Source organism: Dama dama, chromosome 1 (genome assembly GCF_033118175.1).
Source record: "Dama dama isolate Ldn47 chromosome 1, ASM3311817v1, whole genome shotgun sequence".
Classification (NCBI taxonomy): domain Eukaryota; kingdom Metazoa; phylum Chordata; class Mammalia; order Artiodactyla; family Cervidae; genus Dama; species Dama dama.
In genome coordinates this window covers 75,764,187-75,784,022 of record NC_083681.1, presented here as the reverse complement: position 1 = coordinate 75,784,022, position 19,836 = coordinate 75,764,187, and the positions used below count along the sequence as shown (strand labels likewise).

Genomic DNA, 19,836 nt, shown 5'->3' with positions numbered 1-19,836 from the left:
CAGAGTCGGACATGACTGACAGACTAAACTACAAGGGAAACAGAAACAGCAAACCAGTAAGATCATCTCTGGTAAGTAGGGAGGAAATGAAGCAGGACCACGGGCCAGAGGGGTCTGGGCAAGTCACTTGAGTTAAAGCCTGAGAAGGAACCAGAAGGATCTGGGGAAGAACACTGTAGCAAGCCCCCCACCCACCCACCAAGGGAGAACGCAGGGTGGGCACCAGTGTCTGCGATGAGAGAACCAGCATGAATGGAATCGGCGAAAAGGGGCAGGCGAGCAGGGTGAGTCAAAGAGGAAGGGTGCGTCTGGTCATCCAGACCCAAGGTCTAGGGTCTTGCAGATACACCATATGGGTTTATCCCAAGAGCAATATGAAGCCACACGGGTTTAAACAGTGGGATTACACATCTCTATGGGACAAAAAGAGCCCCTGCAGGAAATTAAAAGAGCCTAGCATACGGCTGGCCCTTTATGAAGAAAGAAACCTTAGTTTCCTTCCCCTGCCTCACTAAACCTGGACAACCATATGCTTTCCGGGCCTCTGATTCAAAAAAAAAAAAAAAAAGGTTTGGTCTCAGTGGTTCTCATCCCTGGCCACACTTCAATACCACGTGAGGCATATGGAAAAATAAAAATGAAACAAAGCTGGGGATGGTGTGTAGCCACCCACCCAGAAGTTCAAACCCCACTGGTCGGAGTGGGGGGGTGGGGTCTCCAATCAGCATTTTCTAGAAGCTCCCCAGGTGCAGCCACCGTGGGGAAGAGACCACCAGAAGTGGCTTCTAAGGCCTTCTCCGCCTCCATGGGAGAAGTACCACCCAGGAAAGGTGCTTCCCATGTAGCGCTCGTGATAAAGAACCCGCCTGCCAATGCGGGAGACATAAGAGATGCAGGTTCGATCCCTGGGTCAGGAAGATCCCCTGGAGGAGGGCACGGCAGCCCACTCCAGTATTCTTGCTGGAGAATCCCATGGACAGAGGAGCCTAGTGGGCTACAGTCCACGGGGTCGCAGAGTCGGACACGACTGAGCAACTTCACTTTCTTTCACTTTTCTGTATGCCAGGCACCAGGCTGGGGGCTCCCTATGCATTTTCTCCCGGCATCTCAATCAGAATCCTATGAGGTGTTTCTTAGCCCCATTTGGTGGGAAAATTCAGGCTTTGAAAGCCTCTTAAATTGCTGCTTAAAAGCAACAGAAAGATTACTGAACAGCCCCATCCCTGGCTCTGGGCAAGTCCCCTCACTTCTTTGTGCCTCAGCTCTGAAATGGCCAGAATTAAAAGGACGAAGAGGGACAGTCCAGTGGCCAGCTTGGGAGGACCTGCTGCAATCTGGGCACAACGCTAGAGCCCCTAGAAAGAGCACATCTTGACCAGGCGTGAAAACTGAGGGAGGAGCCCTTCGTTGGCTTCACAAAGTGATGTGTCCTCAAGCACATCAGGCTTTCAGAAAGCCAGTCCTCTTGACAGGGCTTTCCAGGTGGCTCAGTGGGTGAAGAACCCACCTACCAATGCAGAAGATGCAGGTTCAATCCCTAGGTCAGGAAGATCCCCTGACGAAGGGAATGGCACCCCACGCCAGTATTCGTGCATGAAAAGTCCCAGGGACGGGGAGCCTGGCGAAACCAGTGTCTGTGGGGTCGCAAGGAGTTAGACACCCCTGAGCACCCGTGCACGAAGCCTCCTCAGCCCTCCTCGCCCTGGGCTGGCACTGCCACCATTTCAGCGGGCTTTCCGGGGTCCCTCCTCCAGGCTTGCTCCTGCTGCTCTCCCTGTCACTGGATCTGAAGGCATTGCCTCTAGGCTTATGCCCATCTCTGGGGCTGCTAAACACTCAAAAAGCTGAAAAATCTTCTAGGGAGGTGGTGGGAGGGGGACTTGGCAGGGCTTCTGTGTAATGTGATCTCCCCTCGACCAGGTCTCTCTCTTGTGCGGAACTTGGCACATCTGGCTTCACTGCTAATAAACACGAAGCCTTTCCTTCAACTTCACATGCCCTGCAGTAAAGCTTTGAACCACACTTATCACATTAACATGGGTTTCCTGTCCCCCCGGGCAGGGTGGGAAGAGTGTCAGTTATTCCCATTTTGCAGAGGAGGACAGTGAGACTGACCACACGGGGAGGAGCCTGGCATAGGGCTCGACTCCTGGGTGCCCAGACGCCCCGGACAGCAGCTGCCCTGCTGCAGCATCCCTGGAAGGAACTCACTGCACCAGCAGAGGCTGAATGGGAGTCCGCTTCTGAGACCCAGCAGTGCGGCTATTCGTCACATCTGTAAATGCACTTGCTAGTGAGATCTACGGTCTCACAAGAAGAAGTCGGCGGGGGACTTCCTTGGTGGTCCAGGGGTTAAGACTTGGCCTTCCAACGTACTGGGTGCAGTTCAATCCCTGGTCGGGGAGCTAAGATCCCACATGTCTCTCAGCCAAAAAACCAAAACATAAAACAGAAGCAATACTGTAACAAATTCAATAAAGACTTTTAAAAGGATCCACTCAAATGAAAGAAAAGATGAAGTCAGTGACATCATCACCTGGGAATGGAAGGACAGCTGGGCCCGCCTACTAAGTCAACATTGACCCTCAGGGGACATTTGGTAATAGCCAGAGACTTTTTTTTAATTGTCACAAGTTGGGGGAGGCAATGGGCAGAGGCCAGGGACAGATGCTGCTAAACAGCCTACAGTGCATAGGATAGTTCCCCAAATAAGGGATTATCTGAGGTTGAGAAGCACTGGTCTAAAGGAACAGTAGTTGTCCCCACTCACCCCCAGTGACCCTGGGAGACAGCCTCAAAGCCTAAAGGCCAGATTCCAGGGGACAGCAAAGGCTCAATACTACATGTGCCTCTTCCAGAGGAAATCAAACGGCTGGTCACAGACTCTACGGCCAGACAGAGGCTGAGCATCTGAGTCTTACCCCCATCCAACATGTGGTCCCTTTTCTTTTTTGTCATGTTTGCTGATATTCAGTTGCATGCGTGTGGGTGCTCAGTCATGTACAACTCTTTGTGACCCCATGGACTGTAGCCCTCTGTCATGGGATTTTCCAGGCAGGAATACTGCAGTGGGTTGCCATTTCCTTCTCCAGGGGATCTTCCCAACCCAGGGATCAAACCCCGGTCTCCTGCATCTCCTGCACTGGCAGGCGGATTCTTTACCACTGAGCCCCCTGGGAATCTCTACTGATATTTAACATGCGGTGAGTAATTCTTTGCAATACCTACCTTATCTTACCTGCTTCCTCTAACAGGCTGAGAGCTGAGTCATACAACCACCACTATTTTATAGATGAGCAAAATGAGGCACAGGGAGGTTAAACAACATGATAAAACATGTTTTCTCATGGAATTCCCATGCAGTCCTCTTCCTCTAGAACCCAGGCTCTCGACAACCACATACACTGTCTCTCAGTTCCAGGAACAAGCCCAGAGTTTGGTGAGACTGTCCCCAAAGTGACTTCAAGCCATCTGACGTCCACTCTCACAGGGATGGACTCCCAGGAGCCAGATACAAGGAAGCTAAATCGGAGGTTGTGACTGACTGGAGACATGCACAGGTCAGAGCTACAAAACAGTTTCAGCATCAGGTCTGAACTCTAATGAGAATGCAGAATCAGAGGTGGTATCAGGGAGAGCAGTTTGCAGGAGGAGAGGACCTCGAGGGAGGGATTCGGGCAGGAAGTCAGAAGACAGGTGCTGGATGATGAAGCCAAGCTGGAGGTCGCCAGGATGGGTACAGCAACCCTAGAGAGACAGGCTGGGTTGCAGCCTGCTAGATCTACAAGGTGAGATTAGTGCTGGCTAAATGTTTCCTGCCTTAAGCAAGGGTGTGATGGGCTGGCATGGCCTCACAGCTGGGAGAACAGGTATACAGGACCATGACTCTCCTCCAGGAAGGGCTGACTCTGGCTGGTTGTATGTGACCTCTTTCTCTCCCCGCCTCCACCACCCGCCCCCCCCCCCCCCCCCGCCCGTCCCCCATCTGACGATCTCCTGCTCTAGCTTAATTAACATTATTCTCTCTTAGAGATCACTGTGATTCACAGTGAATATATGCCCACATCCTCAGACATGCCAACATGTCATCTGAAATAAGAGCTCCCATCTGTACCCCTACAATTTCTCTTCACGCAGAAGGGTCTGGTGACCACTGTAGACAATACTTCTCCTGGGCACCAAGGCATAAATTGTCTCAACAACTACACAGCAGGTCTCATCCTTGGATACATGGCAACAGTAGCCCAGTCAGAAAGCACTGTTACTATGGTTGAGTTGGGAGCAAACATTTAAGCCACAGTCTGGATTGGGTTTAATCTCGCACACCTTCCCTCATTTAACCCTAATAACATGTGGCCTGGCAATTATGACCCATTTCCCAAGTGATGTAACAAGTTTCCAAGACAACGCTGCAGAAGATGAACACGGATTTGGATGCATGCCCTTTGCCATGCTGCTCTTCTCCTGGGACACCCCAAAGGCATGTCATCCATGCCCAATTTCAAGCTCTATGAAATCCAAATTCATTCACAAAAGGAAGGTCAAGACCCCAAAGCCATGCCATTATGTCATCATTTGATCTGAGCCAAGGCCCCAAAGTTTCAGGTAGCCTTTACCACTTACAGCTTCAGGATCTAAACTCCATAGCCATGACACTTCTGCAGTTCCGGGGAGCATTGCATTCCTGCCAAGTCATGGCGCTTGAGCAGCAAATGTCAATGGGCCTCCCACCCCACAGGAAGGGGTTCTCCCACCTGTGAGAGTGGCCCTCAAGCCCAGCTGGCCTTCCAGGAGACTCACACGCACCCTGGCGCATGGAGGCAATGACCCCCTCCCCGTCCCAGATCTCCCTGCGTCCTCAAGGAAACCCACAACTAGCTGGTTGAGGTCCTGGCACAAGCTGTGGCCATGGTCCAGATTATAACTCCCTGGCCTCAGTGTCCTTCCCTATACCTACATCATAGGATTGTATGAGTTAATACATACAGAGTGCTGACAATTCATAATAGCTATTCAACCTACGGCAGCTACTGTTATTATCACCACCTATGCCCAAACCATCAGATGTGTTCAGATTTAACCACAAAGTTATCCAAATAGTCTTTATCATGGCAAAACATGTTAGAGACAACTAGACAACTAATCACAAGATGAACTAGATAAACTAAGGTACTGCCATACAATGCAATGAGATGCAACAGTTAAAAGTTAGAGAAGGGAAGAGGATTCACTCTCAAGGGGGAAATGTTTGCAACACACTAACAGTACTCTACAAAATGCCCCTGAGAATAGCAGAGGGGAGAGAACTCATACCCCAGAGGGATAGAGATTCTTTTTGCTGTCTTCTGTATTTGCTGAAAATTTTCTGGATGCAACCATGTTTGTTTAAAAAAAAAAAAAAAATTTTTTTTTCCCCCCAAAAGACTTTCTACTGAGTAACAGTGACCTTCCAGGAAAAAGCCTCATGTTTATGCTATGGGTTCCTGGGATACCACCTAGAAATGCATCTACCCCAATTTTTTTTAATTGAAAAATATCAATTATAAAGCATGTATAGGAGGTAATCCTATTTTTTTAGTAGAAACAAATAGAACAAGCATTAAAAAAAGACAAAGATCACTCATCAGAAAATGGTACCAGGAGTTAATTTCAAGGGAGTGGAGATTACAGATAATAATTTTGCTTTCTTTTTTTTTTTTTATCTATATTTTAAATTTTTTTATATAAAAAACAAAAACAAAAACCTGAACTGACTCGTAGAGGAATAAAGTCAAAGTCTAGATCAGGATCCTCCAGGCAACTGGGGATTAGCATGAGTGGATTGAGGGCAGCGTGGCCTGAAGGTTTAAAAAAAAAGGCCAGGCTGTGAGTCTGAGTCCCACTACTCAACAGACAGGTGACAACCCCTCAGAGTCTCAGCTCCCCTGAGAAGGTCCTAAGTTTTTATTCAAAGCACACAACACACTAGACAGCGAGTGTCAGCTCCCTCAAACCTATGCACCCAAGAAGAGAGAGCGTGGCCAATAACTTGTCCAACTGCGGTGGTCCCCCCGAAGTTTCCAGAAGGGCAGCCACTTAAGGTCAGGCCTCCTCAGCTGCCAGGCAACCCACTCTCCTCCTAAGAGCCCCCCTGTGCCAGCCACTGCATAATGGTCTTCAGTCATCTATGTGGGCACTGATTATGCACATTTCGGGACATTAGACTAGTTTTCCACTGTCTTTAAAGACAGAAACCACCTCCACCCCCTGACCAACACCTTCCACCTCTCCTTTCCCTGTAACAGTGGCTTCCAGTTTTCTCGGCAATGACAGAAGCCGTGATGAATTCAACTTATATGCAATTCAGTACATACAAAGACACACAAATATATATATATATGCTTTCATAAAGCAGTTCTTACCCTTCCCACCTGCAGAGGATGCCAATATTTTCTACTCTATCATTTTCTAATGCTGATCATAACTCACTAAACTGATTTTATGACCCACGGTTTCAAACACACCACTTTACAACATGAAAGTCTATGATTTGGTTTTCTAGACTTCACTATAAAAGAACATTTCCTGGAACATATTAGATGGAACCATATACAACTGCCGGGATTCAAAGGACCAAAAACAGTAATTTCATACAGTTCAACCTAATAATTATGAATGAACCAAACTAGGGGACTCAACTGGCCAATTAGCCTCCTGAAAGCTAATTCTAAACTTGACTAATGTTAAAAACTGGGCTATATAGTGCATGTACATTATTACTGTACAACAGACAGATGGCACCCGAAATGGACAGGACAAGTCACTGAGAGACAGTCCAAGTCACATCTTAAATGGGAACGACAATGACAAACCCACAGGGATGCTGTGAGAACTGAATGAGACCGTATATGTTGAAGGCCTTGCAAACCAAATAGGTAAAAATAATATTTTAGTTTTCATAAATAGTAACGTATGCCAGTGTCTCAGCAAAATAAGACCATGAGTGTGGTCCATGCTTAGTGGGGAAGGAATAACCCCCATGACAGACGGACATGGTGGCCCCTCAGCCACAGCAGGGACTGCAGCATCACCTTGTTGCCATGGAAACAAGGTGGACTGGTCAGCACAGACTTTCTCAGCTTCCCATCTTCTGCAATTAGAGCCAAGAAGAACGCCTTCAAACTTTCAATTGGCAGCATAAAATAACTCCTCATGGTCCTAGAGAAAATGTCGCCAGAGATAGGAGGTGGCCACAGTCAGAGCTGGCCAGGTCACAACGATAGGGATGCTCATGGAAAACCCTGTTTCTCTAAAGGACATGGTCAATAGTCCTACACGCTTTGGCGGCAAAGATCACACTGGCCACTCTTCAGTCACATCTTGTGCTCATTTAACCTATATTAATTCAAGTATATCAACTTGTCAAAAGAGAAATATAATTTAAATTATCCTAGCAGAGAAGCCTACACCATTTCACATTATACATTTTAATATATCTATCTATCTATATACACACATATACATATATAGGTATATAGATACATACATATATATGTGTGTGTATGTATACTATCCATTGTGGATTTAATCTCAAATTCAATTTTTAAATTTTGTAACACAATTTTTACAATTCAGAATTATGTCCTTTTGCTCTAACTTTAAAAATCTAATTCTTGAATAAGTGAAACAGTGTTCTTATATTTTGAAATCAATTTACAAGGAACTTTAGCATAATGTGATCTCATTTAACTTATCCAACTACCCTGTGTGAGAGGTACTACTGTTATACTAGCAATTTAGAAATGCGAACACCAAGGATCAGAACGGTTAAGGCACCTGCCCAAAACACACAGCTATTTAGATGGTGGAGCTAGGATTCCAACCTGGCAGTCTCGCTGCAAAGAGTCTATACTCTATCACCCAGAGGTCTTATTTAAATTTCAGTTCCTAAGGACAAGGGTTGCATCTAAAATAGTCATATTTTAGACATATTTATATTTGAATTATACTATTGCATTTGAAACAGAAATTAGAGAATAGGACTAACTTCCCTCATTTCCAAAGAGCTTGCACACATACATAACAAAAAGACAATCTTTTTTTAATGAACAGGGAGTTAACTCCCCCCCCCCCCCCCGCAAAAAAAAGGAAGGAAGAAATGCAAATAGCCCGAAAAAATGCTCAACTAACTCAAAATTGAAGATATAACTAAAAGTAACAGGATATAATTTTTTACCTCTCAGGCTGATACACATTTAAAAACTTAACAATCTTCAGTTCAGCTTATAGTATGGCGATAACAGACACTCTCCAAGCCTATGGGTGCAGGTACAAACAGGAAAATTTAACAGCTATCCAATTTTTAAATACAGGTTCCCTCTAAGCTAACCATTCTAAAATTAGAAATTTACCCTATGGATATTCTCCTGAAAGTTACAAGAAATATGTATCAAACACACTCTCTGAAGCATGATTTGTAAAAAAAAAAAAAAAAAAAAAAAAAGGAGGAGAGGGTTGTCAGAAAATAACTGAAGTGTCCATTGACCGGAAAGGACAAATAAACTGTGGTAAAGTCACACATCAGAATATTAGGCATTTAAAAGAATAAGTTAAAACTATGGGTCCAGATATGAAATAATCTCCAAGATAACTAAGTAAAGTAAAAGGCTAAAAGTAGAGAACAATGTATATGTAATGTTACCTTTAATGTAACTTTTTAAAATGATGAACATAGATACTTAAATATATTACATACAAACATTTTTTTCCCTAGGAGGAAAACAAGTATACACATAGTGGTTATCTCTTTGAAGAGGACTTACAAACATAACTTTGTAAATGTTACAATTTTAGATTAGAGGGTTTTTAACCTAGGCTTCATGGGCTATTTTAAAGGTAAACTCCAGAAATGGGATACAAAATTGTAAATATGTGCATTTCTTTTAGGGAGAGGAGTCTTCGCTTTTACATATACATACTTTACATATACATACTCTGTTAGGGTTGAAAACCTCACCCTCCCCTGAAAGATTAAGAACCACTGTGTTAGACTCCATATTGGTGCTAAGTTTTAATATTCACTCACATCTCTTCCCAAAGCCATGAAATAACCCTGGGCTGGGGCCAGCACAGGCACTCAGAAAAACACCACCCCATCCCTGCTCTGGAGAAGAAGATAGTTTGTGGCATAATAACAACATTGTCTGCTCAAGCCTCAGAGAAGGCAACAGAGGACAGCTTCCCTCTAACAGGAAGAAGGAAAAGTGGAACTGAAAATTATTTGCATGTTTAAAATTAGACCTTCTGTGGGAGCTGACACTACTTGGCTTTCAAAGTGGCCCCCATCTGCTGTCTCATTACCACCACCCCTCACCCAGGCATTTACATGCCATGGAAACGCTGAAACAATAGGATGACTATCAAGGAATCCTACCGCTGATAAGGAAGCAATAGCAAATTTCCTACAGCTCCTGTCTTCCCAGGGGTCACCAGAAAAGCCACTGGAAAGCCACAGGAGGAGGCGACAAAATTGCTGTGGACTCCTCTGGCCTGACACAGCTGCAGCTTCCAGGGATCTCCACTTTGTCCCTCTCATCACCACTTCTTCCCTGGCAAGCCCAGGGCCAGCCCGTCCTCTGCAGGGGGCAGGGGGCAGGGGGCAGCAAGGACACCCCAGCACAGTCTGTGTCACCATTGCGACTGGTGAGCTGGAGGTGACCAGTCGTGTCAGCCCCACAGCCTCTAAGAGACACGAAGCCAGGCTGCCTCGCTCACTCACCACGACTGCCTGTGCCCCATGCAGTGTGCCCCCGGTTTAATGCATCATGGTTACAAGGGTGCCATAACCACACCATCATTTACATCATTATTTTTGCTCAATATTTTTCTCTTTAAAATATATTTATTATTTAAGTATTTGTTTATTCAGCTGCCTCAGGTTTTAGCTGGGGCACACGGGATCTATCTTTGTTTGGGCGTGCGGGATCTCTAGTTGCAGCAGGTAGGATCTAGTTCCCCCGACCAGGGATCGAACCTGTCCCCTCAGCCCCAGCACTGGAAGTGAGGAGTCCCAGTCACTGGACCACCAGGGAAGTCCCCTCAACATTTTCCTTCAGCTCAACTTGTTATTAAGTTTACACAAATGTATTCACCACGACACTCATGGATTTGACACCTCCCTTACATTTTTACCAAAGCTCCCCTAAGACAAATAATCACTATTTTTAATGTTATGTGAGCCGAGTTCATTTGGCACACCCCTGGGGTTATTCTGCACCCCTCGGTGGGAAACAATAAATACCTGTTCAATGAAGAAATGACTTGAGGCCTCACATCCTCCCCCCAGATAATAGCAGCAGCCCCCAACTGAACTTGAGCCTTAGATTTCACGGAGCAGTTCCCCTTCTATCTTAGCTGATCCTCTCAACCACCCAGTGAAGCAGGAAGTATTAGTCCCATTCTCCAGATAAGGAAATGAGAAGTCACAGAGGTTAAGTGGCTTGCCCAAGTTTATGCAGCTACTAAGCGACTGAGGGAGGACCTAAACCCAGCTCTTTCCATCCCAAATCCCATTCCATCTCCACCAAGGCAGGCCCGCCTTGCAGATTCAGGCTCACAAAGAAACATAAGCCGGGACAGGGTAAGGCCCTACGAGCCTGTCCGTCACAAGTCAGTCACCTCCTCTCTCCCCCATCCCCTCTGTTGTGGTTTTTTTTTTTTTAAGTATAGTTGATTTACAATGTAGTATTAATTTCTTCTGTATAGCAAAATGATTCACTTATACCTATATACACATTCTTTTTAAAATTCTTTTCCATGATGGTTTATCACAAGATATTGAATATAGTTCCCTCTGCTAGGGAACTTTGTTGTTTAACCATTCTATATATATCTGCTAACCCCAAATTCCCGCTGCACCTCTCTCCCCTACTCCCTGCCCTGGCAATCACAGCCTGCTCTCCGTGAGTCTGTTTCTCTTCTGCAGGTAGGTCCGTTTGTATCCCCTCCTCTCCCAGTTGAACACCGAAGACTTTGTAAAGACTTTGCATTCTCACAGCACAGGACAGTAAACCGGGGTGTCAGAGATGGCAAACACGGCTCTGCCACAGACTATTATGATGAATCTTTGGGAAGTTCAGAACTTCCGTTTTCTCCCAGATAAAATGGGACCAGGAAATCCCCAGAAGTCCAGTGGTTAGGACACAATGCTTTCAGTGCCAGGGCCCAGGTTCAATCCCTGGTCAGGGAACTAAGATCCTACAAGTCACAGAGTACAGCCAAAAATTTTTTAAAATAAGTAAAATTTTAAAAAATAAGATGAGACCATGAACAGCACCTACTTCTCAGCTATTTCTGATACGGCCAAATGGGATAGTGCATTAACACCCTTAGCATAATGCCTGCCACATATAAAGCTACCTATTAATTACAGTATTAGCAGCAGCATTCTATTAGAAGGGAAATGCACAGAAAATTGCCTCTTACCCTGCACTCAAAATAATTCCCCTGGCCAAGCAGTGAATAAACTAAGTAAGTAATTGCTGATGATGCGCTGGTTAAACCCAGCAACTGTGCCTGGGTCTCAATCCCAAGCAAAAATTACTTTTAGGAGCTAAATAACCTCTCTGCTGACCAAAATTGCTCACTCGGGAGCCAGGAGTCTCTTTGCTTAGGAAACCTTGGGTATTCCAGGGTTATCTTTATCATAGAGCTAAGGTTGAAGTCAGCTCAAAGTCATAGTCCAACCATAAACCAATTTGCTCTGTTTTCTTAAATTGCCTGCAAACAAAACATAATCATTCTGTTTTTTCCATTGTTGTTCTGAAGCAAAACAAAAATGTTTAAAGTTGCCTCTATGAGAATTTAACAAGCAATTTGGAAGAAGTCAAAATATTTGTTGTACCCTGGATGAAACAGGTAGGCAAGCAGACTTAAGGATTAGCTACAGTAGATAATAAACACAAACAGTTATTATTCACCAGGAAACAAGAAAACAAAAGAAAAGCAAAATCCAAAACACCATGAGACCAACAAAACAGCTATCAGTCACCAGTTCGGTTTTTGTTTTTGTTTTTCGTTTTTTTTTTTTTTTTTTTTCATTTGAAAGCAGTCCACGATCAAGCTGATTTCAAAAAGAATCTGTCAGGACTACTTTTCTCAAGAGAAGAAGACCAAGGGAGGGAGGGTGGACAGCTTTGTCACATTGCCTAAAACATACACACAAACCAAAATTAATGTGCAAAAATGCTAGGAGAATGGGTGAAGTCATTGCAACCAGACAAGTCCACATGTTGGAATCATCCCCGGCCATCCTTCCTGCCTCGGAGAAAGGGGATGAGAAAACAGGTTCAAAAATTGCTTTTCCAGCCCTACTAAGCACTGAGTCTTCTAGCATCTCAGCTTCCCTGCTTCTGTATCTAGCCTCACGAATGCCCAGAGTGCATTTTTTCCACAACTTGCCCAATTTTTTAAACCTGCTACTGTTGATTTCATTTTAAAACATACACATACACACACACAATCCAAGCCTTACTAAACCAATCAAGTGTTAGGGAGACAGTCAGACCCTTCACCCACATTTCCTGAATGTATAAGCTTTGAAAACTTCAAATATGACTTTCCATCTCAAATAAGATTTGGCTTTTTTAACTTTTTATTTTATTTGGAGTAAATAGCTGATAACAATGTTGTGATAGTTTAAGGTGGACAGTAAAGGCAATCAGCCAAACACATACATGGAAAATATGACTTGACTTGGAAAACTCTAGGGCTTCCCTGGCGGCTCAGTGGTAAAGAATCCACCTGTCAAGGCAGGAGACATGGATTTGATTCCTGACCTGGGAAGATCCCACAAAAAGATGGAAAAAAGAAAAACTCTATTCACACCCACAGTTTCAGGAGTACACAGTGAGGCAGCGCTGTGCCTACAGTAAAATTAAGAGCAAAGTGAAAAATGGCAAAAGAAAAAAAAAAAAAATCACGAAAATCAAAGACACAGGCAAGGGACACATGTTTCAATCCCATCCCATCTCCTCTACCATCTACCATCCTCTACCATTGGCCTCAGTCCAATCACTGTCTTTCCTGGGCCTCAAAAGCCTTATCTTTAAAAAAAATAATAATAATAAAGGAATTTGAGCTATCTTGAAGTCTGGTCCAGCTCAAAAATGCATTGACTCCCTGAAATATCCAACATCAAAATGAACTGTCGAATGTGGATTTTGAAGATGCTTTTTCAGAAAGCCTTTTAGATTTCCCATTTTATAATGCATCCAAAAACAAGAAATAGACTCCTCAAGTTTCTACAGAACAAATTAGAGAGGAAGGAAATATCTGAATAGGGGACAAGTGTCGCATGGCAAGATGCTATTGAAACACAAGGAAGGATTGGGCAAGAAATAAATTTACCCAAGAAACTTTTTGCTGATTCCAAACAGAGCTAGCAACCACTATGGCCCATGCAAAAAGATAAATACGATAATAAGATATATTTGCACCAAAGTAAACTAAAAATAAATGAAGTATCTGGTACAAGAGATCTTCAATATAAGGTGATATTTTTTTAATCTCATATACTGTTCTTGAATTTCCTTATAGGGACAAGGAGAAAGTCCATACACACTGTACCTTAATGATAATCCCACCTGGATGCCCTTTCGTGTTCACAAGGCCATTTCAGACGCTGGCCAGTGAAAGCCCCTCAGGCAATCCCATGGGGCAGGTGGTGCGTGAGTGTGTGTGTGTGTGTGTGTGTGTGTATGTGTGTGTTCAGCCTCATGGAACTCTTTGCAACCACCTGGACTATAGGCCACTAAGGCTCCTCTGTCCGTGGAATTTCCGAAGCAAGAATACTGGAGTGGGTTGCTACCTCCTCCTCCAGAGGATCTTCCCAACCCAGGGTTCAAACCCACATCTCTTTCGTCTCCTGCATGGTAGGCAGCTTCGTTACCACTGAGCCACCAGGCAAACCCATGGGGCAGGTGGTCCCATCCTACTAAAGCGATCAAGGGAGGATGGAGGAGACTGAACTTGGCCCTGGAGCTGGTCTTCTGAATCTGACAGAAGATTATCAGAACCCCGAATCTGACATTCTCTGCAGGAGGTGACCGTGCTTTCCAGGCCTTCCTGAGAGACTGGTCCAAGCCTGCCCGGGGAACACTGAAGGGACACAGGCAACCAGAGAGCCCTCTGGGTGCGGAGAGCTTCTGAAGGCCCCCAGGCCCTAGTACCTTCCGGTCCTGCCTGCTGGGCTGCATTGCTGCCCCAAGGCTGGTGTTTCTGCTCTCAGGCAATCTTTTTATTTGTGCTTGAAAAGTTTTCCCTTGTAGTAAACCGTAACGGCAAAGAATCAAAACTAAACAGAAAGATACATACGTGTATACGTATAACCAATCACTTTCCCGTACACCTGAAATTAACACAATATTATAAAGCAACTAGACTTCAATTTCAAGAAAAGAAAGAAAAAGGAAGGGACCTAGGATGGGGCGGGGGAGAGGGGGAGTTTTCCCTGAAGCCAGGTTCCCTCCCCAGTCAATAACTCGCTTCCCAGGTTTCAAACATCCTGTTCTTAGAGCTGCCGTCTGTATGAGACATTTTTTCCTTCACAAAAAAACGCCAAGGCCTTTTCCATCGCGGGTTCGAGACCGTAGCAGGCTCCTAGAAGGGGACGAACGCGCTGGTTCAGCTGCCGCGAAGGGCTGGGCGATTCTGCTTTTTCACTTCTCTCCTTCCAGTTCCCTATCTGTGAAATGGGGACATCGCTCAGCTGCCCTCCCTCACCCCGTGGGAACACCATGGAGGGGAAACGGCGCTTTTCAGGGGGATGGATCACCGAAACGCCAGGCACAGCATTATCTGAAAGGCGAAATTCGAGAACAGGGCGCGCGGGGGGCAGGGGAAGCCGGCGCCCACAGTGCACGGATTAAGCACCCAGGGAAAGCGGGCAGCGTCTCCGGGAGAAGGACCGTCGCTCGGAGGCACGCCCGCGAGGGGCCACCTTCTCCCGGGGCTGCAACTTTCCCCAGAAGCAGCGCCCGCGGCCCTGAGGCCCCGCGCCTCGCCCACCACCACCCGCCGCGGCCCCGGCCCCGGCCCGGGCTCCCCTCCCCGGCTCCCCTCCCGGGCCGCCGCAGCCGCGGCCCTTCGGCCCCGCCCCTCGGCCCCCGCAGGCCGGGTCGGAGGTCGGCCGCCGCTCGGCCAGGCCGGCCCGGCTCCGCGGTCGGAGCTCTCCGCAAACACGCCCCCTCCGGCCGCCTCGGCCGGGCGAGCCGGGCCCGCGCCCGCCAGATGTGACCAGCTCGGGGCCGGGCCGGGCCAGAGACTGCCCGCAGCCCGCACGAGGGGCGGCCACGGCGAGGCTCCGGAGCCCCCCCACCCCCCGGGACCCCCGAGCCAGCCGCCCTCCCTCGGGGACGCGGGAGCCGGGGAAAGGGCTGGGTCGCCGGCGCGCGAGGCCGGCCTCCAGCAGAGGAGGGCCCCGGGGACGCGGAGCCCCCCCACCCCACCCCGGCCGTCTCCTCCGAGCCCCGCAATCAGGGCGCCCCCGGGCAGGTGCAGGGGCTTCCAGTCCCGCGGCCCCCCTCGCGCCCCGCCACCACCACCCCCGCCGCGGAGCCCACCACCCCGGGCTCACCTGGCCCAGGCGTAACAGCAGCAACAGCGGCGGCAGCGCCCAGCGCAGCCCCGGCGAGCGCGGGGCCGGCCGCGCCTCCCGCGCCGCCGGCTTCATGCCCCGCGCGCCCTGGAACGTGCCCGGGACGCGCGAGCCGGGCCCCGCCGTGCGCCCGAGCCCCGGCGCCTGAGTCGCCGCCTCCAGCCGCCGCCTCCGCCTCCGCCTCCTCCCGCCGGTCCGCCTCGTCCCCGCTCCGCCCGCCCCGGGCTTCCCCGGGGACATGGCAGCGGCGGCGGCGGCGGCCACACGGCGGAGCCCGGCGCGGCTGCGGCGGGGGGGACACGTCCCCGGACGCGTAGGGGCTTCGCAGGGCGGAGCAAGCGGCGCCCACCCCCGGCGCGCGGCGCCCGGCTCCCGGCTCCCGCGGCCCCGGCGGCTCCCGCTGCCTCCTCCGCGCGTCATGCGGCTCCGGCTGCAGGGAGCCGCGGCGAGCGCTCGGCCCCCTCCCTGCCCCCTCCCCCTCTGAATATTCATCGCTTCCTCCCGCCCGGGCCGGCCGGGCGGCTGCCGAGCTCCGCGGCCCCTCGCCGCCCTCCCGCTGCAGCCCCCGCCCCCGCCGGGCCGGCCGGGCCGCTGGGAGGGGGCGGCGGCGCGACCCGCGCGCGCCGGGGCGGCTCCCCTCCTGGCGGGCAGAGGAAGCGCCCCCGCCTCGCCCGCCCTCTCCGCCCAGCCCTCCCACATTCCTGGGACTCGGCACCCGGGACGCGGCTCCCAAACCGCGAGCCTGTACCCTCGACCCCGGCTCCGGGGGCCCCCGGGTTTGGGTCGCCAGATGTGGACCGAGACCCCTCTCGAGGGCACAGCCAGGCCTGCGTTCAGATGGCACCCCAGCGATGGCCTGCTTGACCTGACCAGAGGGTGGCTTAGAGGTGCATGAACCCCTAAACTGCAGGAGACGTGCTGTGTGTTGTCTTGCCCTGCCCACCCCCCCATCCTCGGGCCAGGGAGGCTGAAAGCGGGGCGTTGGAGCGGATCCAGAGATGAGCGCCCGACTCTGCCATGGGGTAAATCTGGCTCTGCTAGTGGTACCAGCTGTGTGACCTGCGGAGAGGCGGCTCACCTCTCCACGCCTCCTTTCTTCATCTGTAACGTGAGGCTAATACCAGCACCTGGCTACAGAGACTTGCCCATCACATGAAATAGTGAACGGAAAAGTCCTAAACCCCGGGCCTGACACCGACACACAGCGGGCTTCCGTCAACAGTAGCTCTTCCAGGAGCTTTCATCGCGTTTTCAAGGAAGCCCGCTACCCGAAAAGGGTTAAAGATTACTGCAGCTCTTATGCCCATGCACAGAGAAGTGAGGATCTGAGAGACTTAAGCCCTTTGCTCAAGAAAAAGTAATGAGTGAAAAAGCCAAACAAGGAGTGCTGGGGAGACAGAGGTGAATTCCAACCGGAGGGAGACGTGACATGTGAGCTGGGCTTTGAGGGATGGGTTGAATTTCACCAGGCAGTTAGTTAGAGGCGGGGCAGTGGCCCAGGAAGTGGAAGCGACTTGGCAAAAAAACACCAGGAGGTGGATGCTTCAGGCTTGGCCTTCTGAGAAGCAGCGAATTCAAGGTTGAGGGGTTCATACATAGAGGTGACTTTGAAAGGCAAAATGGTAAATGTGGGCTAGATTTGGATGCCAACCACCAGATGCCCAACACAGCCTCCAGGCACCCCTCATGCTTCGGGTTTGCCATTTGGGAGATGGGAGCCCGTCTTCCCTCCCAGGGCACCACACACAGACAGCATAAGGCAAGGGGACCCCCCGTGTTTGCTGCAACACCTTGCCATCTTTTGTGTAAACATGGTGTTCAGTTCAGTTCAGTCGCTCAGTCGTGTCCCATTCTTTGCAACCCCGTGAACGGCAGCACGCCAGGCCTCCCTGTCCATCACCAGCTCCCGGAGTCCACGCAAACCCATGTCCATCGAGTCGGTGATGCCATCCAACCATCTCATCCTCTGTCGTCCCTTCTCCTCCTGCCCCCAACCCCTCCCAGCATCAGGGTCTTTTCCAATGAGTCAGCTCTTCGCATGAGGTGGCCAAAGTATTGGAGTTTCAGCTTCAACATCAGTCCCTCCAATGAACACCCAGGACTGATCTCCTTTAGGATGGACTGGTTGGACATGGTGTACTGATCGTAATTCACCAGGAATGCTGTTCCTTCCTGACTCTTCCCCTTCTCAGGGCTGAGACAGGTGGTTTGAAAGGCATTCCTGTTGATGACAGCAGGAGGTGGGGGGAGGAAAGTGGGTGCTTCCGGGTCTTCAGGTTGCCCCAGATGCTCAGAGGCCCTGTGGACCCCGAGAATTCATCCAGGCCTCCACAGCTTCATGTGTACACGCGCTCAGTCACTCAGTCAGACCCAACTCTTTTGTGACCCCATGGACTGTAGCCCGCCAGGCTCCTCTATCCATGGGGTTCTCCAGGCAAGACTCCTGGAGTGGGTTGCCATTTCCTTCTCCAGGGGATCTTCCTGATCCAGGACTCCAATCCACATGTCTTGCATCTCCTGCATTGGCAGGCGGATTCTTTACCACTGGGCCACCTCAGAAGCCTCCCACCACTTCATGGAGGGTCTGTAAGCAGCCCTGGGGATGCCTGCACACACTTGGATTTTCTCCTGGATGAAATACAATGCTCATGGTTGTGTTGGCCGGAACTGCGTTTGTCCGCAACATGGCGATGAAAGAGAATAAACAGTATTTTCAGGAACAGGACTTAAGACCTGAATAATCCTGTTGGGTCATAAACAGGTGTGGTATAAACTCCCTGAGGGCAGGGATTGGGCCTTTCTCTCCCGAGCTGCCCTACAACACCTCGCTCAGTGCCTGACCCGTGGCAAGAACCCCGTATTTGTGCAGCTGCCTGACTGTAAATGAATCCAGGGCGACATGGTGTGAAAGTTCATTTTTTCCCCAAGGATGAATTAGAGAAGGACCGTCCTCTTTCCAGAAGGATTTGAGACCAGGTTCCAGCGTAGAGGTCTCTTCCTGCAATGTCACCTCCCCTGGAGCTTTCCCAGGCGCCCCAGCCCTGCATTGGGTACCCCTTTCCCTCCGTCAACCCTGTGCTAACCTTATCTACCACACTGGACTCTAAGCAAGACCCTTGAAGACAGGGCCTGCCTCTTATTGGTTACTGTATCCCCAGCACGTAATAGTCACACATATAATATTTATTTAGCTGCATTGGTTGCATTCCTTTAAATAGCAAACTAAGGTGTTAAATATACATCTGTTCGCGTGCACACACACACACACACACACGCCAAATTCTATTTGCAGGCAGCTTCCCAGGAAGAAATCTACCATGTAAAGTTCAAGGCACATTCTCTTTGAGAATATATGATGATATTTGACCTTTTAATCATGTCTACCCTCAAGCCCAGTCTTCGCTGAAGACGGGGCCAGGTGCAGAGGGACTGCCAAGCAGGAGGTTGGAGGGAAAGCTTCCTGGAGGCATTGCAAAATGGGCCAGAGTCACCCCATGGCGCGTTAGACATCCCGGTGCCTTTCCTTAGACCGCATCTGTACTTTTCACCAGCTCCCCAGGTCATTCTTATAATCAAGCAGGATTGTGCTGTGTGCTATGCTGAGACCCCATGGACTAACCCGCCCACCAGGCTTCTCTGTCCATGAAGGGTTGGAAGACACCATTTATCCTGTGGCTGGCCCACATTGCATCCCTACTAATAATAAAGACCACTGATCAGGTACTATCTACATGCCAGTCATTACTCTAGGTACTTTACAACCATTGTTTCTACTGCTCACAACAGCTCTTTAGAATAGGCATCATTATCAATATTTGAGGAGCAAAAAAACTACCTCTCAGAGAGGTTTAGTTACTTATACACGATCACACAGCTTCAGAGAGTCAAAACCAGGATCCGAAGCTGTATCTTACTTGCCACTATGCCATGGTGACCCTCACCTTGACCTTTGTAGGTAAGTTAATATAAAGTGTTCTATGCATTGGCTGTTGTTATTACTTTTCTCCTGATGCTCTTGGGCCTCAGTTTCCCCAGTTTTAAAACAGGAAGGGACAGAAGGTACAAGACTTTCCACTTCATCCCCCGAGAACGGGGCACAGGCAAGGCAACCATGTTCAATGAGAGGTCCACCAACCCAGCAGGAGGCAAGCCCGCTGGGCACCGGCCTGGAACCAGGTCACAGGCCCCGCAGGGAGTCCATT

The 19,836-nt window shown here is 49.1% G+C and overlaps 1 protein-coding gene across 1 annotated transcript in view; it reads right to left on the bottom strand.

Moving 5' to 3' along the window:
* PTPRJ (protein tyrosine phosphatase receptor type J) overlaps positions 1-16,333 on the bottom strand; it is a 166,965-nt gene extending 150,632 nt beyond the window's left edge. Inside the window, exon 1 of the mRNA XM_061150871.1 lies at positions 15,614-16,333. Coding sequence (XP_061006854.1) covers positions 15,614-16,333 — 720 coding nt within the window. The remainder of the gene's footprint in view (positions 1-15,613) is intronic.
* Positions 16,334-19,836: the final 3,503 nt, after the last annotated feature.